This window comes from Microcebus murinus, chromosome 17 (genome assembly GCF_040939455.1).
Source record: "Microcebus murinus isolate Inina chromosome 17, M.murinus_Inina_mat1.0, whole genome shotgun sequence".
In the NCBI taxonomy this organism is placed as follows: Eukaryota; Metazoa; Chordata; class Mammalia; order Primates; family Cheirogaleidae; genus Microcebus; species Microcebus murinus.
The window spans coordinates 54,571,726-54,598,076 of NC_134120.1; the positions used below are offsets into that span (position 1 = coordinate 54,571,726).

General features: G+C 45.2%; 1 protein-coding gene and 1 pseudogene across 8 annotated transcripts in view; one reads left to right on the plus strand and one right to left on the minus strand.

Moving 5' to 3' along the window:
• The window catches only part of MTCL1 (microtubule crosslinking factor 1), a 132,295-nt gene extending 125,996 nt beyond the window's left edge, over positions 1-6,299 (plus strand). For 5 of the 8 annotated variants that reach the window (XM_075993674.1, XM_075993676.1, XM_075993675.1 and 2 more), the window contains one exon: positions 3,983-6,299. In XM_075993674.1, coding sequence (XP_075849789.1) covers positions 3,983-4,216 — 234 coding nt within the window. In that variant the 3' untranslated portion in view covers positions 4,217-6,299. Of the gene's footprint in view, positions 1-1,013; positions 1,071-3,982 lie in introns of all 8 variants that reach the window. The other 3 variants (XM_012746143.3, XM_012746141.3, XM_075993679.1) reach the window with 2 other exon arrangements.
• Positions 6,251-6,637, minus strand: LOC142861579 (transcription initiation factor IIA subunit 2 pseudogene; annotated as a pseudogene).
• Positions 6,638-26,351: the final 19,714 nt, after the last annotated feature.

Sequence of the window (26,351 nt, forward strand, 5' to 3'; positions counted from 1 at the left end):
TACAAAGCTCTGCTCCCTCACCCCCTTTGTCCTCTGTAAAGTAAGTATTTAGATTTTCTCCTCACTCATTTCAGGGAGTCAGAACCTGCGTGGAGCACTCAGCGGCAACGTCCCTGTTGCCACAGGCTCTTTTTTCCCTTTCTGTTGGTGTTCTGCTTGTTCTAGATTCCAGTGGAATTGTCTGTTTGAATTGATGTAATATATTAGGCCCATTGATGACCCCTTCCCATCTCTCCATAAATTATGTAGTAGTTATAGGATTTTGTTCCAAAATCACCAGGACTGCTTCTGGTTTCCCAGCCTATTCTGAGCACCCTCTTGTGGAATCTTTCCCTGAATGTTCTAGACACAGGGGTGACTTAGGCAACAGGAAATCTCCCTGTCTCATGTCACTCTCACCCCACAAGCATCTTGGGCCTCTTTTGCTCTCAGTGCTGTGGCACCAGTTCAGCAGTGCAGAGCGAAGCTGTGAGAAGGAGTTCTGGTGCACAGAGGAAGAGAATTATCTGGAATTAAGTGGAATGCTATTCTTTCCTCCCATGTCTAAGTAGAAAATGTGAGGGGAAATTTTTAGTATAAGCAGCAACCATTTGATTATTGTGACCAAAACAAAACTGGCCATATAGTGGCCTATTTCAGAAACGGCAATCATGTGATTTCCATCTCTCTCTTTTTTTTTTTGCCAAAATGCCGTTTGAAATGTTAAATGCTAAAGGGCAACTCGGAGAAGCACAGAAACCAGAAGTGGCTCTTCCATGGTGATTCCTTCCTTGCTCTGTGGCAGATGACAGAGGACAGACCGGTGCCGAGCGCCAGCCACTTCCCCATGCCCACCGAGGGGTGATGTGCTAGACCTGAGAGCCCTGCAGTCTCTCCTGGTGGCTGTCCCCAACCGGGAGGGATGGATCTCTGCCACTGGGCTTGTTGACTTTAAAATCTTTACTGTTCTCCTGTTTGAAAAATACTTTCCAACCTACTTGCTTTTCTTTTCTTTCTCTGTCTGTTCTGTCCAGAACCAAACTGTCTTACTAACTGCCCCCTGGGGACTCTAGCCCTGCCTGCCTCATGCTGTAAGTGCTTTGTTCCTTGTTTCCCAACTGTCGGGAGAGGTTGTGTGACTCATGGGTGGCACCTGACACTCATCACCTGAGGAAGCTGTGCAGGAGGAGGCGCTGCCTTGGTCACCCCAGGTTCTAGGGGGCTGGCTCATCCCCAGGAACAGACCAGCAAGGCTGGCCACTCCATCTGCCCACTCAAGGGTCACTCGGTGCAGAGAAAGGTTTTTAGGCTGTAGAGATTCTGCTGAGATTTCCTCTCTTGTGCAGTTTGCTAATGTGCTTTCAGAGAAGTGAGATATTGGCCAGGAGAGGACATCTCAGGCACAGGAGTCTCACCTGAGGGGGACTTTGAACCCAGTACACCTGCTCACCGGCATTTAGGTGACATATGTGCAGTGCCACATGCTGAAACAAGGTATGACCATAATGCGATTAGGTTTTTCTCATTTTTTCAACAACCACACCCCAAAGAATAAACCAAAACATATCTGTCCTTCCAAGTGAGCACCGCAGGTGACAGACTAAGTGTTCAATAAATATTTGTTGAATCAGTAAACGACAATGCCATCCCCACTCCAGATATTTGGAGAACTACTTTCAGAGCCTGCATCAAAGTACATAAGAAAATATATACTTTGTTTTTGAGTCACCCACCCACCTCATCCACTGGCCTTAACTGAAAGTATGAGTCGGCTGCAAAAGACAACAGATGTGTCCCCATTTAAAAATGACAACATATGGGGAAGGCCATTTCTAAGACAGGTGCTACAGGGGCAGGATGAGATGCCCACGTAGCCCACTCTGGTGGCTTCTTGGGAAAACAGCGCATGGTTTGCTGGTGATGTGCTGGTGTGTTACTAAGGAAAAGGCTCATTTCCTTGGACTCAGGGTCACACGACATTTCCTCCTTCATAAGGAGGTGCTGGTGAAGAGGTTACAAACTGGTCTCATAAAAAGCTTGCTGAAAGTACTTGTTCAGCAACGGCCAGGCGGAAACACAGGCTGTAGTGTTGTGAAATAAACCTACAGCAACAGCCGCTCTGACATGCAGCACACACCAGCACGCACACGCATCAGATGCACTACACAACACACACTGCTCTTACAAAAAGCAGAGCAGAGACACAAACTGTCGCAGATTTCCCAAACCCTGTGTGCCCCCAAGTACCGTGGGCTGAGGTGAGGTGAGGTGAGGACACAGTGGCACCTGGGCTAGTTCATACCTCGGTGGTGCTAATGGTGGAGGATATTTCTGGTTGTCATGATACCCACTAGCATGCTTTGCTAATGGAGGCTTCTCCCGTGGTCATACAAAGTGCCAGCCACGACAAAGGCAGGGAACATTAAGACATAGTCTGCAGAGTGAATGCTCCTTTTCTGCTGACCCCACAGGGAGGCAAGGAAACCACTCATCCCCATCGCTCATCTGGAAGCCCATGGGCCCCACGCTGCCTGGAGGCTGTTTTGCCTCCATCATGTTCCATCATCTCCCGAGTGATGTTGCCCATTAACATAGTCGTCTGTCCCTTCACTCCCCCTGCAGCCCTCCCCCCACTCCCCTGTCCCACTGGCTAATCTCTCTTCATTCTGGTCTTTTCAGTTGCTTGTCACATCTCTTAAATTCTCCAAGTCACTTCCTGACATTTTTCGAGGGTCCTTGTTCTCTGTTATGTTCTTCTGCTCTTTCCATCATAGTGGTTCACCATCTCGGTTTTCGGTGTCTGAGTGTCATCCGGGCCACTCTGTGTAACTCGGTTTGCTCATGCCACAGCTGTTTACATTTCTGTGTCTCAGCAAATTCCAAGTCTGGGTGTCCCGGTTTCCTAACATGCAGACTAAGGACAAGTTGTTTAACATTCTTTAAAGACAAAAAAATAAAGTACCTTGAGAATAAGGATTGTAGATGACTTCATCACCTGTTCTCAGAACGTTAGGATACCTGTAACACAAAACCACAAGTGCACTCTGATTCTAATTTTTTTTTTTTTTTTTTTTTTTGAGACAGAGTCTCACTCTGTTGCCCGGGCTAGAGTGAGTGCTGTTGTGCCAACTCAGCTCACAGCAACCTCAAACTCCTGTGCTCAGGAGATGGTGCGGCCTCAGCCTCCTGAGTAACTGGGACTTATAGACGTGCACCATCGTGCCTGACTAATCTTTCCTATTTTTAGTTGCTCAGCTAATTTTTTTTTTTCTATTTTCAGTAGAGATGGGATCTCATTCTTGCTCAGGCTAGTCTCGAACTCCTGAGCTCAAGCAATCCTCCTTCCTTGGCCTCCCAGAGTGCTAGGGTTATAGGCATGAGCCACTGTGCCCAGGCTTTGATTCTATTTTTTTTTAAATGCTGCTACAATAAAGTCATTTAAAAAAAACTAAGACCTAAATTAAAATTTCTGCCTGCAGCATTTTTTCCCATGTTGTGGGAGTTTGTTTAGCCTCCTGCCAGTTACTTTGGAATAAACAGTAGCAGAGTTTGTTTTAAGATGAATCTCATTACTAATACAACTGGATGAAATCACAGGGACCAGTTCACTGGGTTCACGATAGCTAAATAGATCACAAGAGAGTCAAGTGGTGGGTCACCTGGGTTGAAATATGATGAAGGGGCCTGTGGAGACCACTGTCACTCTCTGCTGTCTTCTGTATGTCCCAGCCCAATTCTGAAGGAGCTCTGGAAACAGACCCATCTCACAGTATTGCCATATTCTGATCATAATTTGATTCCTTCCCATTCATGTCCCTGATCTTTTGTGTTGAACACTTTACTGATCATTTTAAGTTATTCTCCATGAGCAAAATATTCATTAATACTCAGAAGTTGCCCATGGTCCATCCATTCACTGGAGTCTGTTGAGAAGTGTGTGGGGAGCCATCCCTGGCGAAACTGCAGGTCTGAGTAACCCTGCCTTCCCTTTCTCTGCCCCAAGGAACTACCTTGTTCTGCACTAGCTCCGTCCCTAGAGCCCTGCTTCTCCAGGCCCGAGAGACCAGCAAACCGCCGCCCGCCGTCACGTTGGGCCCCACATTCCCCCAACGCCTCACAGCTTCACTCAGCCCGAGACCCGGCGTCCTTGGAGGAGCATGGTGACGAGGAGCCACCAGAGGAGAAGCCATGCCGCAACGCAGGCCTGCAGGGACTGTCACAGAGCAGCTCGCCGTAACCGCATAACCACGCCATCGCCACAAACCAAACTCTGCCCCAAAGGAGAGATCCAGTTTTCTCAAGGTCAAAGAATGTTTTTAAAAAACACACAGCTGCTGAATGTTCGACCTGTGAAACTGAGATGTTTCTAGAATGAAACAGTAAATGTGCCTGTAATAACTTAATTTTTTTCATAGCTCAGAAAACTATTTTTGTCTCCATCTTTTTTACACACAGTATATTAAACAAAAAGGTAAATAAGGTATAAATAGATTTAAAAATAAAAGTTTTAAAAATGTACATTTTAAGAGATTCCGAACACCCTCGCTCTCAATACCTGACTGCCTCTCTGTTAAATTTGCACTGTTACATTTCGGGTTGGTTTATTTCCATGTTGCATTAGAGTGTTTTAAGTTAATTTCATTTTGTCAGTGTTACTATTTTTTTAAAAAAAATTTTTAATGCTTCAGACAGTCTGATTCGGTGAACTTTTTGTCGTGAAAAAGCCATGAAGCGAGTAGATAAGACAGATATTCCGTACACTGGAGAGGATACAGGACAACGTCTTTGAAAAGGTAGAGTCCTCAGGTGGGCGTGGAAAGGCGCCGCATATGATCCACGTATTATTCTACTTGACTCGCACGTCTTCGGGTGCATGTACATACTGCTGCCGTGTCCTCACCGTCACCCAGGTGTGACTCGTCCGTTCCACTGTAATCATTGTGAATTTCCTTGTACTGTACTTTTACTGTTGGTCTTCTTGCATTGATAATACAACAGCAACAATATTTTTAAATTATTGTTAAAAGATTGGCAATGTACAGAGTTTACTCAAAATTTTGTTGTTTAAGGAAAAACACTACAAAAAGTCATGAGGATACCAAATGGAAACAGATGCTGGTGCCTCTGAGTCTGTATGAGACCACGAGAAAGTAGAAATAAAGCCTTTCCGAGATGGCAGCATGTTCGTGAATCTCTCATCGCCCGTGCCCTCCGCCTTTTCCTGAGGCTCAGACGGACAGATTCCCTGGCTAGGGAGGGAGGTAGAGGGGAGAGCGTGTAAAAAGACAACAGCTGCTCACACGGCACGCTGGGAACGCACTCTTGGGTGCTTTTGGGAACGTGATCGTGTTGTGGTTTCCTGCACTCTGTAAGACGGTCCTGGGATGGAGAGATGCCTTATTCTTATTCAAAAGCCCAAACTGAGGTGGGGCAGAGTGTGAGGACAAGTCAGGGTGTGCCTGTCCTCTGCCCGCTGTGCTCACGAGGAAGGAGGGAGCGGCCAGTGTCTGCAGAAGCGGCGTTCCGGCCTCTGACACTGAGGCAGGCCGGCCTGTGGGCGCCTGGGGGAGCCGGCATCCCCCCTGCAGGGCGTGCTGCTGAGGAGCAGGAAGAGGACAATTCCAGCCCGAAGCTTCTGGCTCTAACGTTTCATTAACCCAGCACTTTTCTTCTTACTCTAGCATTACCACAGTTCCATCTTTACACTTAAATATTTTCAAAAGAATAAAAACCAGCAAGTGTTAGTGAGGATGTAGAGAAACTGGAATGCTGGCGGGAAGGCAAACCGGCGCAGCCACTGGGGAAGACAGTATGGCTTGCTCAGAAGTAAACAGAGCTACCACATGACCCAAGGATTCCACTTCTAGATAGAAACCCAAAGACTGAAAGCAGGGACTCACACGTATGTGCACACCCATGTTCATAGCAGCATGATTCACAATAGCCAAAAGGTGGGAACAACCCAAATGCCCATCAACAGATGAATGGATCAATAATATTTGGTCTGTACAAACCAGAGATGAATATTCAGCCTTAAAAAAGGGAAATGCTTTTTTTTTTTTAGTTTTAAAATGAGTTTATTAAAGAATGTTCTTAGGAAGGCAACAACTTTTGGTTTGTCATTTTAAAAAGTTATGTTTTTTCATGCTGTATAATAAAGATAAGAGGCTACAGAGTTATAAGCTGCTTTCTACTGGAATTTTCATATAACACATTGTAGTCATTTCTGCAGTGCTAGAATAAATTTTTTTAAAGTCTATTCTCTTCAAAAAGTGATGAATAATAACAGAAGATGCCATTAAAAAAAAGCCATGTTTTCTATTCATTCTGTAGTATTGGAGCCAGTATTTTTACCATCACTGGCTACAATTTTCGCTTTGTCCACTTTAATAAGTTCTGTCACTTCTCTGAATTCAACATCATTCGATACAACAGTCCACACATGATGGCAGAATCTGTATGTATTTAGAGAGCCCCTGAAACTGGCTCGGTTCCTGCCCCTCTGAGCCAGTGCTGGATTTACAGCCAATATATATTGGCTGAAAGCAGAACTTGCAGAGCCAGCTGGGGGCTGATCTGTTGAGACCTCATGAGCTCATCTCGGCTCTCCTGAAGATTTGTTTCCAAGTGTGGTGTTTCTGTGTAACCGATGCACCATGGCTTTAGGAGGAAGAAACTGGCATTCTTACTCAGGCTTGCACTCGTGTCCCGTGGGAAAGGCGCCTCCCGCAGCGGAGCGGCCGGGAGCCCGGCAGGACGGTCCTACTCCCCGACCACCTCTTCCCCGCTGCAGAACTGCAGAGTTGGGTTGACGACCAAAACAGGGAAATTCTGACACGTGCTACAACATGGATGAACCTTGAGGACATTATGTTAAATAAGTAAGCCAGTCACCAAATGAGTTATTGTATGATTCCATTTACATGAGATCCCTAGAGTAGTCAAATTCATAAAGACAGAAAGTGAAACAGTGGTCCCCAAAAGTGGAGGGGAAGAGGGAATGGGGAAATGGTGTGTGATGGGTACAGAGTTTTGGTTTGGGATGATGAAAAAGTCCTGGAAATGGGTAGTGGTGATGGCTCCACAATGTGAATGTATTTGATGCCACTGAGTTGTATACTTAAAAATGGTTGAAATGGTAAGTGCTATACATATTTTGCCACAGTAAAATCTTTTTAATGCCAAACATAAATATTTTCACTTAACCACCCTAGATGTAGCTGCAAACAAACTATCAGCAAGTCGATAAATATCTTGTGCTCACCCCATGTCCATGCCCATGACACATGCTGGGAGGTACAGTGGCATCCTTTCATTTGGAAGCAACCAGCCAAGCAAGGGAAATTGTGGCTCATAAAACTGAGACCCTCAAACCACGCCATCAAGATTCTCTCCTTTGTGTGGCTGTATTCTCAGATGAGCATCTGAAGAGTTGGCAGCAATGGTCCCCAGCAGCTTCCAAGAGTCTGGCACTCCTAGAGAAAAACGGCCTCTTACCATGAGCTCTAGCAAAAGCCCAAGCCAGTGATTCTCAATGGTCACTATTAAGTCACATGCTTGGCCCTGAGCCAATCACAGTGACAGGTAGGCCCAGCAAAGGAAAACGGGGCTGTGGTTAGAATAATGGGGAGAGGGCGCTGGAAGGCAGTGGAAGCTGTGTGCACTGTGGGACACCCAGCTGCAAGGAGCAGCACTGGCCATCATAGAACTTGCCATCTGGTTGGAAGAGAGAAAATACCCAGGCACGAAAACAATTAAAGGCAAAAATGGTGTGGTAGAAATTCTAAGCACAGTGTGGCTTGAGTTGTCCCCCCTCCAGCCAAGCGCTGAGCGGCGTTTCAACGTGAAGGAGGAAAGTGGGTGGAAGGACGGGAGAGCAGAGGGGTGGGGAGACGGTACTAGGCACAGGTCACCCTGGGCCGCGATGCGGGAACCAGGCAGAACCTTCTGTGAGCAAAGCCACATCGGGCAGTGGTCAGTGCCTTGAAAGCCGGTCTGGAACTTCTCCCATCATCCCATTTTCTAATAGCTGGGCATATGTACTCTTGAGTCCGTACTGTGGAAGCACGCCAACTGTTCAAAGCAAGGCGGGAGAGCAGCATGAAGTCATCCGAGACACTGCTGTCCCGATGAATGCCAAGGCCTGCACGGCCCCACTCAGCTGCAGAGGGAGCAGCTGCCCGGAGGCAATAGCTCCACAAGCCACCATGAATGTGCCAGTTGCTCTCACGTCCTAAAGAAAGAAGCAGTAGATTCCTCCAACACAGCCCCAGCCTCACACTCTGGGCGCACCCTGGCCCCTGGGTAACGGCCAACACCAGCAGCCAGCGGACTTCACGTCCCACTGCAGCCACGTACAGTGGCCACGTTTCCCCTCCTTTCTTCTCTTACCAGCAGGTGACATATTAAGGTTTTCAATATCGTGCATCTACTTTTTAATATCTGTACATATCATAATTCTAATTCTTATTTAACACATTTGTTTCACCATTTTTTCCCTGTAGAATGAATGTGAGGTTTACAAATTCCTGACTTTTTTAAATTTATTTTTTATTATATATGTTTAAGGTGTACTTGATGTTTTGATATACATATATAGTGAAATGGTTACTACAGTCAAGCCGATGAACAAATCCAACATCTCACATAGTAACCTCCTCATTATTTTGTGGTAAAAGCACCTAAAATCTACTCTTCTAGCAAAAATCCCAAATATAATACAATATTATTAACTATAGCCCTTATGTTGTATATGAGATTTCTGGATTTTATGAAGCTTGACAGAATTATGCATATTCATTCATTCAAAATGCAACTGAAGTACAACTACCATTTTCTATTTTCTAATATGTTGATTTTTAAAATTGTGGTAAAATGCATACAACACAAAATTTGCAATTTTAATGTGTATAATTCAGTGGCATTTAGTACATTCACAATGTTGTGCAACCACTACCACTGTCTACTTCCAGAATGTGGTCATCCCCGTAGAGGAAACTCCATATCCATTAGTCACCTGCCTGCCCCGCACCCACTCACCTTTCTGCCTTTATGGGTTTGCCTATTCAGGATATTCCATAATTGGAGTCATGGACTACGTGGCCTTTTGCATCTGGCTTCTTTTACTTAGCATGAAGTTTGTTAGTTTCTCCCATGTTGTAGCTTTCTTCCTGTGGCTGAATAACATGCCACTGTGTAGCTAACAGCACGTTTTGTTTATCCATTTATCTGTTGACGGTATGTGTCTATTCTTAAAACAAAAGAAAGCCTTTGGTTACCTTACTTTAATCAGACTTGAGCCTCCCCTAAGGAGGCAATTTGCAAACCACCAGTAGATATTTTATACTTGTCATGCTTTTCTTTGATTGCATTTCATCCTTTCAGCATCATTCTTTGAGTGCCGTGTGCATCAGAATCCGGTATGGCAAGAAATCAGGCTGTGAATCATAAAGAAGTGGCCATATAAATGAATTTGATGACACTGAGTCTTCAACACATTCTGGGTCACAAGAATCAGTGTGTGGCACTGAGAGTGAAAAATACAGATTGGAATCCTGGTTCAGACACTAAGTCAGGCCATCTCTTTAAGACTCATTTGAAAAATAGCAGCAGTAATACTCCTCAGGGTTATTGCAAGGATTAAGGTTCGTTGTGTACCTATTGTGTGCAAGATACCGTGCTAAGAATTACAAACACTGGAATGAACGGAAAAGACAAACTTCCTGATTCGCGGGCTCAGTGCTGGGAAACTCACAGCAATCAGGCTGATCGGACAGAGAGCAACCAGGAGGCTTCCCTGGGGAGACACCATTCCCTGTGAGGCCTGAACAAGACACGCTGGCCCCGAGGCAGAGGGGAGCCGAGGCAGAGGGGAGCCGGTGCAAAGCCGAGGCGGGAGGTGGCAGGCACTTGGTGTGCTCCAGGAAGTGGACGAAGGCCATTGTGACCAGAGAAGCTGGGCAAGGGCTCCAGAGGGGGGGCAGGAGGGGAGATCGGGGGCTTAAAAGAGGCCGAGTGGTTCAGAGCAAAGGGTTTGGATTTTATTCTAAGTGGAGGGTGGGGAGAGATAGCAAGGGAGTTACATAATGTGATTTGCATTTTTAGAAGACTCCTGCGTTAAGGATTAGAAGGGGGCAAGGCAGGAAGATTTCCAGATCAAAGACTGTTGTGCAGACCTAGGGAAGCATTGGTGGCATCTTGAACAGGTTTTCTGCTGTTGTCACCAGCCTCACCACCACGAGCCCGGCCACACGCTGCTCATAGGAACTATGCTTTAGGACTCTCAGGCCCCGCTGCCGAGCTCTAGAATCTACCCTAGTTGTTCAGCAAGAAAATGAAGGAAGCCCTCTTTATTCTTCTGCCGCCTCTCAGCAGGCAGCTTTCCTGCCCACGGCTTTGGGCCAGGAAGAACCGGCTCCCTTGTAACCCGTTCCCTTCAGGGCGCAAGATTACACAGCAAGGCTCTCAGGTTTTTGGTTTGTTTTTTTAAGGTTCAATCCGTTGCCAAAAGAAGTTGGTACTTCTAAGCTATTATCAGTCATTGGTAATTTAGTAAAAGTGAATTCCTGCTCTTTAAATTTTTTTTTTTATCAGGGAGAACCGAGATCTCTGGGTGTCGGGCTGGGGGTAGGGAGGCCCAGTTCTCGATGCTGCACAACCTATTCTGAGAGCATGAAACAAACACAGACGGTGCTCCCTGCTTATTTTTCCTAGGCCCAGGTCTGTCTATTAGCTTGAAAGAACGCACCCCATTTCAAAGATAGAGGCTTCTATAACTTCCCAGTGAGCTAATAAACTTCAGCAGGGCTCCAGGAATCCAAATAAAAGCTCATAATTCCCATGGTAATCCTGGAATTACTTCATCCTTCATCCATGGCCCTAGGTCTGCAGGCCAACCGTGACCCACACTGGTTCCCTATAAATACCATTTTAAATTGATTAAAAGAAAAATATAGCACAGTCATAGCATTGTAAAAAAAAAAAAATAAAAAAATAAAAGAAAAATAAAGCTCTAAGGATACAATGATGAAATAAGTGCACCTAAAAGTAGATTTTGGAATTATAAATTCTAAATTCCAAATTTCTGGAGAGTGATTAAACAATAAGTAATTATCTATAAAACTGTTTATGTTTTGTGAATCATTTCATTTAGGGGAATTCACCCAAAATAACCCCAGTGAAATCAAAGTAATTTGTAGCTGCACAGATCATACAGTGAAATTTGAAAACAGGCTAATTGAATTATGGTCCCTCACCAGGTTTGACTACTGGGCTCCTTCACCTAATAGACATTCCAGTGCCTGGACATTGAGCTGGACCCGTGGGACGCAAAGCTAAACTCGCCTGCTCCCCAGAGGCTCCTGACCAAGTCGGGAGTCCGACCCGGCTCCCCTGCTGCTGCTAGTGCTTCCCTGCTGGGCAACCCTGGGGCGAGCACCTACGCCCTCGGTCCGAGTTTCTCTTAGGCAACGTAGATATAGTAGCAGTAATCACGTAATAGTTTATGACGATTCAACAAAATAATACTGGCTAAGCACTAAGAATAGTGCCTACTATTATCTAAGTTTGTTAAATAAAATGATTATATAAATGGCAAATTATAACACAATGTAAGTGTAAGTGATGGTGTGCAGTGGACGTCCTATGGGACACTGGTTATTCTTTCCTGGGCATACCATCTTCAGTGGCACTTTGTAAGAACAGTCGCTTTTTATCTTGTTCCTACAAAAACGCTCCCCCACCCCATCAATACACGCTCACTTCCCCCAGTGTATCCTAGTGACACCGGCAGCCACTTCTACACTGTCCTATTGTGAGTTTGTGCCTGGTTACTTGTGAATTACAGTCTAGACAGGTGCCAAGTTCCCAGGGTAGTGCTAATGAAACAAATATATATGAATTTTGTTGTGTTGGCCATTAAAGCTGTTCATGAATCTTCTATTTACTCCCTCGGAGCACTTAGTAGAATCACACTTCTCTGCCTCCCTTTGAAGTCGAGTGCAGCTCTTTGGCCAATAAAATGTGAACCACAGCCAGGTATGTCACTTCCTGCAGGAAGTTTTTTTTTTTTTTTGAGACAGAGTCTCACTTTGTTGCCCAGGCTAGAGTGAGTGCCGTGGCGTCAGCCTGGCTCACAGCAACCTCAGTCTCCGGGGCTAAGCGATCCTCCTGCCTCAGCCTCCTGAGTAGCTGGGACTACAGGCATGCGCCACCATGCCCGGCTAATTTTTTGTATATATATTTTTAGTTGGTCAATTAATTTATTTCTATTTTTGGTAGAGGCGGGGTCTCGCTCAGGCTAGTTTCGAACTCCTGACCTTGAGCAATCCGCCCGCCTCGGCCTCCCAAAGTGCTAGGATTACAGGCGTGAGCCACCACGCCCGGCTCCTGCAGGAAGTTTTAAGAGCCAGTGCCCACTTACCTTTTCTGCCTCGGCAACTCTGGAAGCCTCACATCAGTGGGCCTTGAGTGACAGGGATACACAGATCCACTTTGGATATGTGGCATGAGTGCAAAATGAGCCCTTGTGTTAAGCCACTGAGATGTGGGAATTGTTCATTAGTGCAGCTTAGCTTGGCCAATTCCGACTGGAATAACTGTCTACAAAATGGAAATGCATACATAAATAATATCAAGGAAAGGACTCAAAACAGAAGATAGAATTTTCACCACATATAAAAATGCTGCATTGCACAATTCACAATTGCAAAGCTATGGAAACAACCCAAGTGCCCATTAATTCATGAGTGGATTAATAAAATGTGGTATATGTATACCATGGAGTACTATTCAGCTCTAAGAAACAATGGTGATATAGCACATCTTATATTTTCCTGGTTAGAGCTGGAACCCGTACTACTAAGTGAAGTATCCCAAGAATGGAGAAACAAGCACCAGATATATTCTCCAGCAAACTGGTATTAACTGAGTAGCACCTAAGTGGACACATAGGTACTACAGTAATAGGGTACTGGGCAGGGGGGAGGGGGGAGGGGGGCAGGTATATACATACATAATGAGTGAGATGTGCACCATCTGGGGGATGGTCATGATGGAGACTCAGACTTGTGGGGGGAGGGGGGGAAATGGGCATTTATTGAAACCTTAAAATCTGTACCCCCATAATATGCCGAAATAAAAAAAAAAAAAAAGAAAGAAACAATGGTGATATAGCACCTCTTGTATATTCCTGGAAAAAGCTGAAAACCATTCTACTAAGTGAAGTATCTCAAGAACGGAAAAACCAGCACCACATGTACTCACCATCAAATTGATATTAACAGATCAACACCTAAGTAGACATATAGGAGTAACATTTATCGGGTGTCGGGAGGGGGGGGAGGAGGGGATGGGTGTATACAACCACAACGAGTAAGATGTACAATGTTTGGGGGATGGACACTCTTGAAGCTCTTACTCGAGGGGGGAGGGGGGCATGGGCAATATAAGTAACCTTAACACTTGTACCCCCATAATACGCTAAAATAAAAAAAAATGCTGCTTCGTGTTAACAAAGAGGTAATAGAATTTAAATCTATGCAAACTGTTCTTTTTTTCCTTATTCAGTCCTTTGACTTCATAATAAAACTTCCATTTCCTTTAGCTAAGAGTAGCTGAAAGTAGAAGTAGTGAACTAAGTACCACATATATGAAGCACAAGTGAGCAGGCAAATATCCCAAGGATGCTGTTCCTACCCTGGTTCCCTCCTCGGCACGCTTGTGGGAGGATTGAGGTCCTCCCTTGAGCCAGTGAACCGAGACAAAGGTGGTAGCTTTCCTATGGAATTACAAATGCGAGTTGGAAGGGACCTCAAGAATAACCTCGCCAAGCCTTCACGTTATACACGATTCCAACACCGCACCCACTGAGTGCGTGCTAGTGTGAGGTGCTTCCACGACAGCACAGCCGTCGCACCTGACTGCATCTCAGACTCAGCCAGAGTGACGCAAGGCCCTGCCCCAGCCTGAATTGAATAAATCAGAATCCCTTGGGTTTGGCCACTGGTCTCTTTTAAACACTTGCCCTGGTGATGCTAATGGGCACCAGGATTGAGAACCACCAACAGAGCAGAACTTTTTAAGTTAGCAGTTCCCAAACTGTAGTGCACACTGCAATCACCCGGGGAGCTTCAAATAACTTGATGCCTGGCTTCCTCATGTCCTTGTCTGGGGTGAGCCCTGGGCATCAGAATTTTTTAAAGTTCACAGGTGCTTCTGTTTTGCAGCCGTGTTTGGGAGCCACGGTGGATTGAAGAGCTGGAGGCTACAAATCCTGCCCACCACACTGTGTGGTCTTGGGAATGTTCCTTGCCCTCTCTGGGGTTCCGTGTTCTCATTATGTCAAGTGGGGGAATGACAGCACCTACTTTCCAGGGCGGCTGTGAGGGCCCAATGAGGCCATGAATCACGCAGGGCCTGTCACAGGAGAACTGCTCGCAAGCCCCACTTATGGTCGGCTCATTGAATTCTCCCGATCGTTCTGCCAATCAAGGCAACTGTCCTAATTTCACAGCTGTAGGAACTGGAGATCAGAAAGGTTGTTGGGCGTCTCAAGATTACACAGTGATAACTAGCAAAGCAGCTTCACGCCAAGGCTAGCCTGGCCAGGCACTTGCAGCTGTCCCAGACCCACTCCATGAACCACCCCAGCCTGGGGGAACGTATTGAGCCAAGCCCCACATTGTTGACGTGGCCCCACGTTTATGCTGCCATGGGGGGCCCTGGCCCATCTCTGCTTACCTGCTTCTGCCCTGGAGCTCACTAGACTAAATCATGCTTTGAATTTCACTGATTCTATTTCATCTCTTTTTGAAATTGTAAAATAGCCTCAAATGACCTATTTGACCAGAATCCTTCTCTCAAAGTGTTCTAGAAAAGCAATAGCTACTGACAACTGTTCCTTTCATTAATGTGGTATCATTTCTAAAGGGACCATGGCCTGTTAAATCTTCACATAACTTATGACACAGAAGGATGAACTCGAGAACTGGTGACACATTATTTATATTTGCTGAATGGATTATGGAGAAGGCAGCAATTCACCTAAGGCACTTCTACACCTTTAATTGTAATACTTTGACCCAATATGTGAAAAAAAAAAAAAAAAAGAACCATAGGCCTAGGCAGGCCACCCAGCACCCTAGTATAGGACCATAGGTTTATTTTGTTTACTTAAAAAATGTGTTCATCACTAGGGAGGGCTCATCAGTGCACTGCCCCAGGTGCCCCGGCCCCACCCTGGGTGAGGACAAAACCTCCACACTGGCGAAGGCAGCAGCACCAGGGCCGGCTGGAGTGGGCTGGAGAGAGGAGACAGGATTTTGCCCACCTCTCTCATCGGCATCATCCTCTCACTCCTGTACTTAGATATGAACAATTGACTTTTCACTGCTTTATAAAAGTGACATGACCATTTCTGGATGTTTCCAAGTCACCAATTAGAATGAAGCCCCATTTTATACCTTAGGTTTAAGTAAAAAAAAAAAAAAAAAAAAATAGAATGAAGCCCCAAAGCTGCTCCTATATAGGAATTTTGGATCAGCTACAACCGTGCTAAAGCTAAATTCCTCCTGCAGAAGTGATGGGCGGCAGGGTTGCAGGATCTGCCACCTGTGCTGGCAATTTCAATGTCACGAGAGTGCAGAAGGAATTTCTGCATGTGAAAAGCCACCAGTCTTCTAGCTATAGAAGAGATTTTTGCCTTGTTGGTTCTACCTCAAACTTGAACAAGGTCATTCCCAGACCATAGTGGTTAAAGCAAAAGCTCAAAATAACAAGGAGGAGCATCTTCCCCGTGAGAACACTGTGACCCTAACAGTCAAGTCCAAATTGAATTGACTCCTCAGAGCCACTAAAGATCTTATCGAAGTTTACTCTGACCCACTTAGGGGAGGAGCCAGAACCAAGCCAATTTTTAAAAAACGAAATTTGGGACACCATACCCAAGGCACAGATGCCCCACAAAGCAGGCTGGAAACTGGAAGTTTCCAGGTTAAATCCAATTGTTAGCTGGCCGTCTGGGAGATCAGACAGGCAGCAGAGCACATGCGTGGCGGTCAAGGCAAGGGCTGCTGATGGCACCTTAGTGCAGCACCAGCGCCAGGGGGCTGTGAGCATGGTGGTGGCACGAAGAGCAGCGCAGTGAGGCCACCTTGTTGCCTAGAGACACCATGCAGATGCCACTGTTAGGGGCATCAGCAGCCACAACTGGTTAGCATATTACTCGGCATTTCAACAAAGTGTAAAACTGGTTTCTAATCACTGCTCCAGGAGGGAGAGAAAAAGCAGTGGACAGGCCTGCGTGTCAGAGGACAGAACCCCTACCTCTGCCTCTGCGTTTAAAATGACACAATCTCCTTTCCCCAGGCAGAAGCGCGTCTTGGGTGTGTGTGGGCAGGTGGTGCAGCCCAGCAGGAGAAGACTGGTTTCTATTTCCAGCTTCCACCAGCCTAACTCTGCCCTGCCACGTGCAGCACGAGGAACGCTAAGACGATGTACAGCCTTAGAACCATGAACTAAAGGCTTTTTATGGCTTCACAGGCGCATGGGATTGTAGGCCCATGGAAGCAGTGGGTCTCTTCCTTGTAACCCTATAGTGATGCGATCTCCAACCCCCAGGCTGCAGACCAGTACGGCCCAGGGCCTGTTAGGAACTGGGCCACACAGCAGGAGGTGAGTGGCGGGTGAGCGAGTGAAGCTTCATCTGCATTTGTAGCCGCTCTCCATCACTCACATGGCCACATAAGCTCCGCCTCCTGTCAGGTCAGCGGTGGCATTAGACTCTCATAGGCCCTCAACCCTGCTGCAAGCTGGGCACGCGAGGGATCTAGGCAACACGCTCCCTACGAGAATCGAATGCCTGATGATCTGAGGTGGAGCAGAGGCGGTGACACTAGCCGGGGAGCAGACGCAAGTACACACTGTCATTGGCAGAGAGGTTTGACTGAACAATAAATGTAGTGTGCTTGAATTATCCCCAAACCATCCTCCCCTCCCCATCCCCGGTCTGCGGAAAAATTGTCTTCCATGAAACCAGTCCCTGGTGCCAAAAAAGTTGGGGACCAATGCTCCAGTGCTCTGCACAAATTTAGTAGGCCCTCAATAAATGCTTGTTGGATCTAACACTTTCATTTCTAATTTTGATGGGGGTGGGGACATACAGTAAAATGTAAGGAACATGTAAAAAAGAAGGAACTCCTATTGCTGAGACAGCATGGATGAACCTGGTGGACATTATGTTAAGCGAAATAAGCCAGACATAGAAAGACAAATACCACATGGTCTCACTCTATGTGGAATCTAAAAAAGTTAAACTCACAGAAGCAGAGAGCAGAATGGCAGTTCCCAGGGGCTGGGGTGGGAGCAGACGGGGCCCTGGGGAGATGTTGGTCAAAGGATAATTTCAGTTAGACAGGAGGGATGAGTTCAGGAGATCTACTGTACAACATGGTGATTATAGTTAATAAAAGTGTATTGTATAATTAAAAATTGCTAAGCGTATAGATTTTAAATGTTCTCTACACACACGCACACGCACATGCACAGAAGATAAGTATGTGAGGTAATGGATATGTTAATTAGCTTCATTTAATCATCCCACAATAATACATAAATCAAAACATGTTGCACAACATAAATATATATAATTTTTGTCAGTTTAAAAAATAAAAAGTAAATAAAATGAAAGGAGTATAGCCTAAGTCATGCAACCTGAAAGACTCCTCACCTAGCATAAAAACACACATAATATGCACATTGTAATGCTAATATCTACAGTTTGTATACTAATTGATAGTTTGAAAAAGCGCTTTTACACACATCATTCCTTTACTATATTTAGGACTTAGGGACTCGAATGAAGTGGCTTTTCCCCGTTAGCCACTTTCTCAACCCTGTCCACAAGTCTGCCTCGCTCAGGTCTTCTGGTCACTTGGAGACCCCCCAGGCCATTAACTGCCCTCCCTGGGAAATTCCCCTTGGGAGGCTCCTAAGAGACACTGAAGCATGTCCTGAGCTGCTTCAGACTGAGGGAAAGAGGGCTCACAGTCAGAGGGAGGTGAGAAACACACCTCTCCTCTCTGACTCCAGTGAGCTGTCTCCACCAAGTGCGAGGATTACTGGTGGGCCCAATGTAAGAGTAAATAAAATTTCAGGACCCTCTTCTATTGTCCTGTTCCTAATGCAGACCAGATGCTACAAAAGACCTCATGATTGTTACATCTTCAGTGTAGAATGTTAAATATACCTTTCCTGAAAGAAAAAGACCACCTTGACTAATAAGATCATTCTAACTGCATTAATCCTTATGCAGAAAGATGTTGAAGTTCTGTTACGCTTCCCTAAACTTTGTCTATGTACACAATCCCAAACTTCTATACTTTGGAATGCTGACTTCCATTCTTTGGAATCTGTGCTTCTTGGGTGATCATCCTTAAATTTTCCCCTTGAATAAGCTATAGATTCTGACCCTTTTGATTATTTTAGGTTGACACTATTATGTCCAAGTATTTTAATTGATTATAAACATAACAATCATTTATTAAGCCCCTGATCACATGCCAGGTGTTATTTAATACAACAGTCCTAGGCATGTCATAGATGAGGAAATGGTGCTCGGGGAAGTGAGGTCATTTGTAGGCAGTAAGAGAGGAACCGGTGGTTCAGATCCTGGATCATGAGACCCAAAGCCCATGGTCACAGCCAGCAGCCAACACACACTCCTGCATGGCTCAGCCTCTCTGCCTTAACTCCATGCAGAAATTTCCCAGTAGCAGTTCTGAGTAGCTCCAAAAATACACCATTACCACTACTGTTCCCTACCCAGGCCCCAACTCAGGGCCATCTGAGAAAGGTAGCAGTGAGGTTTTGTGCCCATTTGTGCATTCATTCAGCAAACACATCATGAGCACACACCCCTACTGGCCACTCTCACACACCGTGGGCAGGGAGTCAAACGAAACCTGGCTCCTGTCCTCGGGAGAAGGAGACACATACACAGGCAAATACCTTCGGAATAGCGTGCTAGTTAAGACAGGGATAAATCCGAGAGCCATGGGGCTCAGGCAGAGGTGTGGCCACTCTACTGGTGGCTAAGCAATGATATCACAGAGGAGATGAGACATTCAAACCCTGTCATCATCTTTAAGTAAGACTGATTAAGCCCCACAGGTGGTAGCTCAGGGCTTTATACCCAGAGGTCTTATAAATAGACACCTCTCTTAGTCCTGGAGAAACAAATCCTAGCCTAGTCTTCACACAGTGGCGCTTTTCATTCGATCAGATGACACAAACACAGCCCCACCCTGTGTTTGGTGCTCTGCTAGGCCTGGACATACTGCAGAAACCAGAAGAAACCAGGTTCTTGCTCTCATGGAGCCGACAGCTTTGTCACCAGACCTGTCACAGACAACTGCCCAGACCTTTGCTTTGTCTCTCATTGGGATTTTTTGTGGTGCAGTTTGAAATGCTGGTATGTGCACAGTTGCCAACAAAGCTGGTTTAAGTCAGAGCCCTCGCACCAGACACCGCGGGCGGTGTGAGGACAGAGACACGGCCAGAGTCTGCTTGGGGCATTAATGTGCTGACATCTGCCAAGTGGTGCGCTTCAGTGAAATGATATTTTGTTAAAAATAGGTGACCATGTGAATAAGCTCATTTCTCAAAATCTTATAATATATACATATTTCATTTTCATTGCTGTCCTCATCACTGCCCTCCAATATCGCACCTCGATTAACTGTGCAGGTTAAGCCATCATGAAGAGCTTACAATGAGTGGGTAATGAACAGTGCCTGGACTAGGGTGTGTCCTGCCAACCAAGCCAGATGATAAAAGATGTTCAATGTTTCTGCCTCAATTCCTAGTTTAACTTTCATTATTATTATTATCATTACTGTTCATTTCTTCCTGTTTGCCCAGTCATCTCTCTGTTCACTCCTGACTCCTATATCCATCCATCTGTCTATCCTCCATTCATTTCACTCTATTCTTCATACCAGGCACTGGTTATTAAGAGATCCCCAATATATCCTCCCAGCTCAGAATAAGAGATGATCTTACAGGGAAAGAAAGAAGGTTGTGGTGAGGAAGCTTGTATAAGTGATCAAAGAATGGTGATGTGGCTTATATAAGAAGATGTTTTCTGGAAAGCCCTGTCTGATAATAGATCTATGGCTCCCACAAGGGAAGAGCGGCTTGGTAAGCCTCCACTTGGGTGTTAACAATTATCCCCCACTTAAGATGTTCCCCAGGGATCCTGTCCCCCCTAAAGCCATACTTCCTTCCTGACCGAGCCAGCCCCATCTCTGAAGGAGTCACAGCTCTGGCCCAGGTGGCTACCCTACACTAAGAGGCTAGGGGAAACCTTCCTCCTGTCTCTAAGGCAGCTCTTGCTCCTGGGCTGTACACCAAGATTTCCAGAACAAGGAGTGCTGCTATTTTGTGCCACTTGCTATTTCTCACATGCATAAAGTACAGGAGCGAGAGCCATGAGCACAGCCCACACGGGCCTATCGTGCCACCCTATTTGTCATGATATAATCCTACGTGGAACCCAAATCTCACAGTGTTCCTACATTCCTTCCCACGTCTTTGCACACGCTGCTGCTAAACTGCTCTCGGAAGCGGATGTTGCATCGTGCCCCCACCTCGTACGTGCTCGGCCTCCCTTTTCAGTCAGTCCGGTGCACTCTACCATTATGTGACTGTGTCTTCAGCTGAAAGTCTCATTACAGATCCACCCGGTAGCCAGGATTCTTTCACTCAATCAACGAAGATTTGTTAGCTATCCACCAAGTCTCAGTCGTGGTTCCAGGGATACAGAAACAAGTTAAGCAGAGCACTGTCTCAAGGGGCCAAGGGACTGCTCAGAGTCTGTGGGAGAAAAAGCATAAATCCGCTCACTGTAGCACAGGGTACCGGGGTGCATGGAGAGTGTAGGCCTAATTCTACCTTGGGGGTAGCAAATGCAAACAAAAGGGAGCCCCATGAAGACATCATATTCTCAGGGGTGTTAACTAGTTTGGTCTCCTTCGGGGATGAGACTCTGGACTCAGATAGGGCCCACCCTTCTCATTCATTTTTTATATATGAAAGATACCTACCTAGGTTATTTAATTCAGAACTTTATGAGGGTGACAAAATGACTGAAGAAGTGTTATAATGTAGCATCCGTATTAGAGTCACCGAGTGAATCACAAACTCTGGTCGGGGCGGAAGCTTCCTGCTCCGGAGGAGGCGGTGACGCCTCCTGACCAGCAGGGCCGGGGGCAGCAGGGAGGCCCAGCTCATTCTCTGCAGAGCTGCCTGCCTGGGCTGCCAGGGCTGACTCATCAGAGCCTTCTGCTGGCACAACTGCTAAAAGAACCGTCTTCACCCACTGGCCTCTTTGAATGGGCATGAGTCCCTTCAGTGAGCTCTATGGCACTGTCTAGAAAGCTGAGCTGCAGGCAGTCCCCACCTCTCAAACCCAAGTGCTCAGCTTGGTGTCACTGTTCCTTCTGCAGAGTCCATGGTCTTAGTAAAACTGGTGTCTGGTGGGCTGCAGCTGCAGTGGTGAGAGAAGGAAATTTGATATGTTTGAAATCTGATATGCAAATAGCTCCCCTATTGCACAGACACAAAGACAGGAAAAATTTCTGTGTCCTCTGTGGAATAACGGGCCACCATGTAACTCTGAATCACTTTATGAGGCATATTGCATGGGCTACAGAGGCTGGAAAGAAGTATGCATAAAGAAGGAAATAATACCAAGAGAGAATCTGAAAGAAACAGGACTGAGGGCTCGATGAGACTGAAATGCAAACAAAGTGAGAAAAAGAGTTTGAGAGGAGGTTGTAGCTATAAACATTAGGATTGAGAATAGCTATACAAGACAGAAAACTAAAAAGAACAGTGACTTAAACAAGATTGAGGCTTACTTCTCTCTCATAGAAACACAGGCTGTTAGAAAAACAGGGCTGTTATGGAAGGCCATGATCATAAAGGAACTCAGGTTCCTTCAATATTATAGCTCTATCACCATCAACATGATAGCTTCTAACTCGTGGTCCAAAATAGCTGCTCAAGCTCCAGTCATCACATTCTTTTTTATTATTATTATTACTTTAGCCTTTTATTTGTTGGTAGACATGGATCGTTTGATGTCAGTTACCACCACACTTGGCATTTTATGCAGTAAAGGTCCTTATGGTTCTTGATGGGTGAAAAGCTACAGGGACAGTGGTAGCTTTTCCTTGCTTTTCCTCTCTTAACAGCCTGAAGCAAGAGGAGAAGGGCCTCCCTCTGCAGTTGTGTCTTCTTTTTTTATTTTAGCATTTTTTTATTATGGGGGTACAAGTGTTAAGGTTACGTACATTGCCCATGCCCACCCTCCCCCCTTCGAATCAGAGCCTCACACGTGACCATCCCACAAATGTTGCACATCTCACTCGTTGTGTTTGTATATACCCATCCCCTCCTCCCCCCTCCCTCCTACCCGACATCCAATAAATGTTACTCCTATATGTCCACTGAGGTATTGATCCGTTAATACCAATTTGCTGGTGAGTACATGTGGTGCTGGTTTTTCCATTCTTAAGATACTTCACTTAGTAGAATGGGTTCCAGGAAAATACAAGAGGTGCTATATCACCATTGTTTCTTAAAGCTGAATAGTCCTCCATGGTATACATATACCACATTTTATTAATCCACTCACAGTCATCACATCCTTATTCCACCTAGCAAGAAGGAAGGAATAAAAAATAAATTGGTCTCCTTCCTATGGAGATAGTTCTCAAAGTTGCATATACCACTTCTGCTCGCATCCCATTGAGCTAGAACTTAGTGGCATCACCAAATACACCTGATAGGGAGGCTGGAAAATACAGGCTTTCTTCTGAACAAACTTGTGACCTTCAATGGCAATTGATGGCTTTCTAGCAGTCTCTGAAAATGGCCTGAGTAAAACACTGACATTTAAAATCTCAGAAATGGAGCACTTCCAAGTGATGACACAATGAATAATATGATCCCTGGAATAGGTAGTTGAAAGGCAGTCAAAGTGAAGTTCATTGACATATTGAAGCCAAGGGACTTGGCTTATTTAGTGAAGCTTATTTATCAGATGAACCACTAAAAACACAGAAGATGAAGCCACACAGCTTAACTGAGGAGTTAGGGTGGAGAGGAGGATTCTGAGGCCACTGACGAAATCGTATCTACGTGGTAGACCTTGCAGCCACATGCACAACTGACTTAACTTTATTCTACAATTATCTAAACGTAAGGAACCAGGAACCTCCTCTGCTCTCACCCCTTTGATTTCCCACAGTACAGAGACAGTGAACACACTTACTAAATACACAGCGAGTGAATGAGTCAAACACTCCCTACACCCCAGGAGATAACCAAATATGTTCTCGTCCCCAAAAGCTCTTGCTGACTCAGCATTAGGAAAATAACAAATATTCTTTCTGTTGTCCTGCAGCATTTTGGTAAATTGCCCTGCTTTACAGACAGTCTGTTTGAAATTCACTGCCTGTTCTTTGAAGATTGAAAATAGTCTAGGGAAAATAAATACATAAAACAAGAAAAGCTAAGGAAGTTTTATGTGCACTGTGTTACCACAGGAGACTGAGAGTAAGCCCAAGAGTTAGAGTGCAGCATGTTTCCAAAACAGCCACACGGACGCTCTCCAATATTCACTACTGAAAACTAGAGAGGATCACTGACTGGGGAGAGAGGGACAGGGCAACTTCTTTCTCCTTCCTGCGAAGATGAAACGCAAGCCTGTTAGTTCCATATGAACCCCGCACTTAAAAGGCAACCACCTAAGCAGCTCAGAGGGACTGAGAGTCCTGCATCTTGGGGGCACATTAAGTAGGGGCTCATTCTGACTGAGATCTCTTCCTCCCTCCAGACGCTGCTTCCAAGCAGCTTTCCCTGCTCGGTGTTAGGGTGAAAGATCAAGCCAGTGAAGTCTGGCCCGGCTAAGGCAGAGCCAGAGGCCTGGAAGGGCCTCGTGCGAATATAAACACAGATTGTAAGCAAGTGAGGTCCAGGCCTACTGAACCTAACACAGCGATTGAAAAAGGGCCTTTCAATGTTCACATGGTGCTGAAGATAACCCCCTTAGCAATCTTCTCCCTTGAAACCCGTGATTAGGAAGCCCCTGCCTGCCCCCCTTTTTGGTGAGAATTATAAATGTATATATCAAGTTAATAGTGATAGCAGGACAGAAAAAATTATTAAGTTATCTTAAGCTTACATTCCAAAACAAACTTTCTTTTCGTTTCAACAACCAAATATAGATAGTAACAAAGAATATTATAACACCACCCATGTAGTCACCATTCAAAATGAATAGTTAAGATCTGTTAACACTTATGTTATATAAATCACAACTGATTCTCATTACTTGTGATATTTATGTTTTATCGAGTTGCCGCAAACACTGAATTAGCAAGTACCAAATCATTGCTCCTAGGGGAAACACAGGGTTAGCTTCCTGGAGCCTCTGGTGTGTGTCCATACACGGTGTGGTCCAGTTCTGTAGGGTTTACAAATTTTTTTTTTTTTTTTTTTTGAGAATATAAATGTTTTACATAAACAATATCATACTGTTCCAATGTTCTGCACCTTGCTTCAACCACTTAATTGTATGTTTTCAAGATTTATATTGAAACATAAAGATCTATTTCATTCATTATAACTTTAGTAATTCCAGACTCAACAATCAGATATCAGTCATCAAGGATTTCAGGCACTTCCAATGAAAAGCTATTCTTCATCCTACGTCAGAATAGCTGTCTTAAACAAATCTGTCCTGGTATTCATTTGTTAAATGGAATATAATATAGAATATAATCAGAGCCCCTCAGCACACCAATGTCATCTTCATTCTATCTGACCCCAGGACCATTTCTCTGACATCATCTCCCATTGTTCAACCCATGCAATGAATGCTATGATATACTTATCATGTCTTTGGCCATTGCAAATATTATGAGCTTTGCCAAGTGGATTATTCCCTTCTGTGTCTGGAAAACTCCCAGACAACCTTCAAAACCCAACTCAAGGCTGGGCATGGTGGTTCACACCTGTAATCCTAGCACTTCGGGAGGCCGAGAAGGGAGGATTGCTTGAGGCCAGGAGGTGAAGACCAGCCTGAGCAACATGGTGAGACCCTGTCTCTACAAGCAGAAAAATTAGCCAGACATGACAGCACATGCCTGTAGTCCCAGCTACTCAGAGGCTGAGGCAGGAGGATCACTTAAGCCCAGGCCTTCGAGGTTGTAGTGAGCTATGATGCCACTGCACTCTAGCCTGGGTGACAGAGCGAGATCATATCTCCAAAAAAAAAAAAAAAAAAGAAAGAAAAACAAAACCCAATTCAAGTCATTTCCAGAGGCAGATTTACTTTGAAGCCAATGAAGCTTAAGCATCAGGACTTCCACGTGCACAGGCCTCTACTACGAGCATGGGAGGGTTAGCAATCACATGGACATTTGTTTTTGTAAAATTGTAGGATTAAGATCATTTTTGTTAAAGGGCCATTCAAATTATATAATCTTGTCAAACTAAATAACAGAGAAAGAAAGACTCTCTAAAACACATAATATTGATTCTGGAGTAGCACTACAGTGGGAATATGCATGCTATGGTAAATTATGTGTGTATTCGAGGAGTTTGGGGGCAAGAGGAAGTTTTTAAGTTTTTAAGGGCAAAATGAGGAGGCACACATCAATGATTTTGAATCAATTACCCTTAGCTATAAGAATCAATAACAAGTTGTGGACAAATATCCTTGCAGAAGTATTTTCTATGTAAGGTTACAGTGGACTTTGTGCAGGGTTGTGAGTTTTGCAGTATTCTGTGATTGTTCTTGTCATCAAGCACATGTGCGTGTGTGTGAGAACCCTCCCTTCCCCGGCTCCATTTGTCAGGGTTTTAACACAAGTGACTCCATTTTGATTGTGACAACTCCCACAACCTCTCTAAACCTGACTCTGCCCTGATCACCTCTCTTTGTAGCTTTCCATGACCTCCTGGAAAGGAAGCCCCCTGAGGTCCCAGAGCACTTTGTTCTTATGTTTGATACTTTACATGCGGTGGTATGACTTAATCAGCTCACATGTGATGTGACAAGATATTAGAGACTTTCTGTTCACATGTCTGTCTCAATATTAGATATTCAACAAACACTTGTTAAATGTGTATTAGTGACGAAATGTAAACAGAGGTTTGTGCCTGAATTTGCTAACTGTTCCACCATTTTTAGGCCCTGCCACCTTCTGTCTTCAGAATGAGCCTTCCAACCGCTGCTCACTGCACGCCAGCAGGCAGGGAGTGGGAAGACGGAGCAGACGCCAGCCAGAGGGTAAAGAGGATCT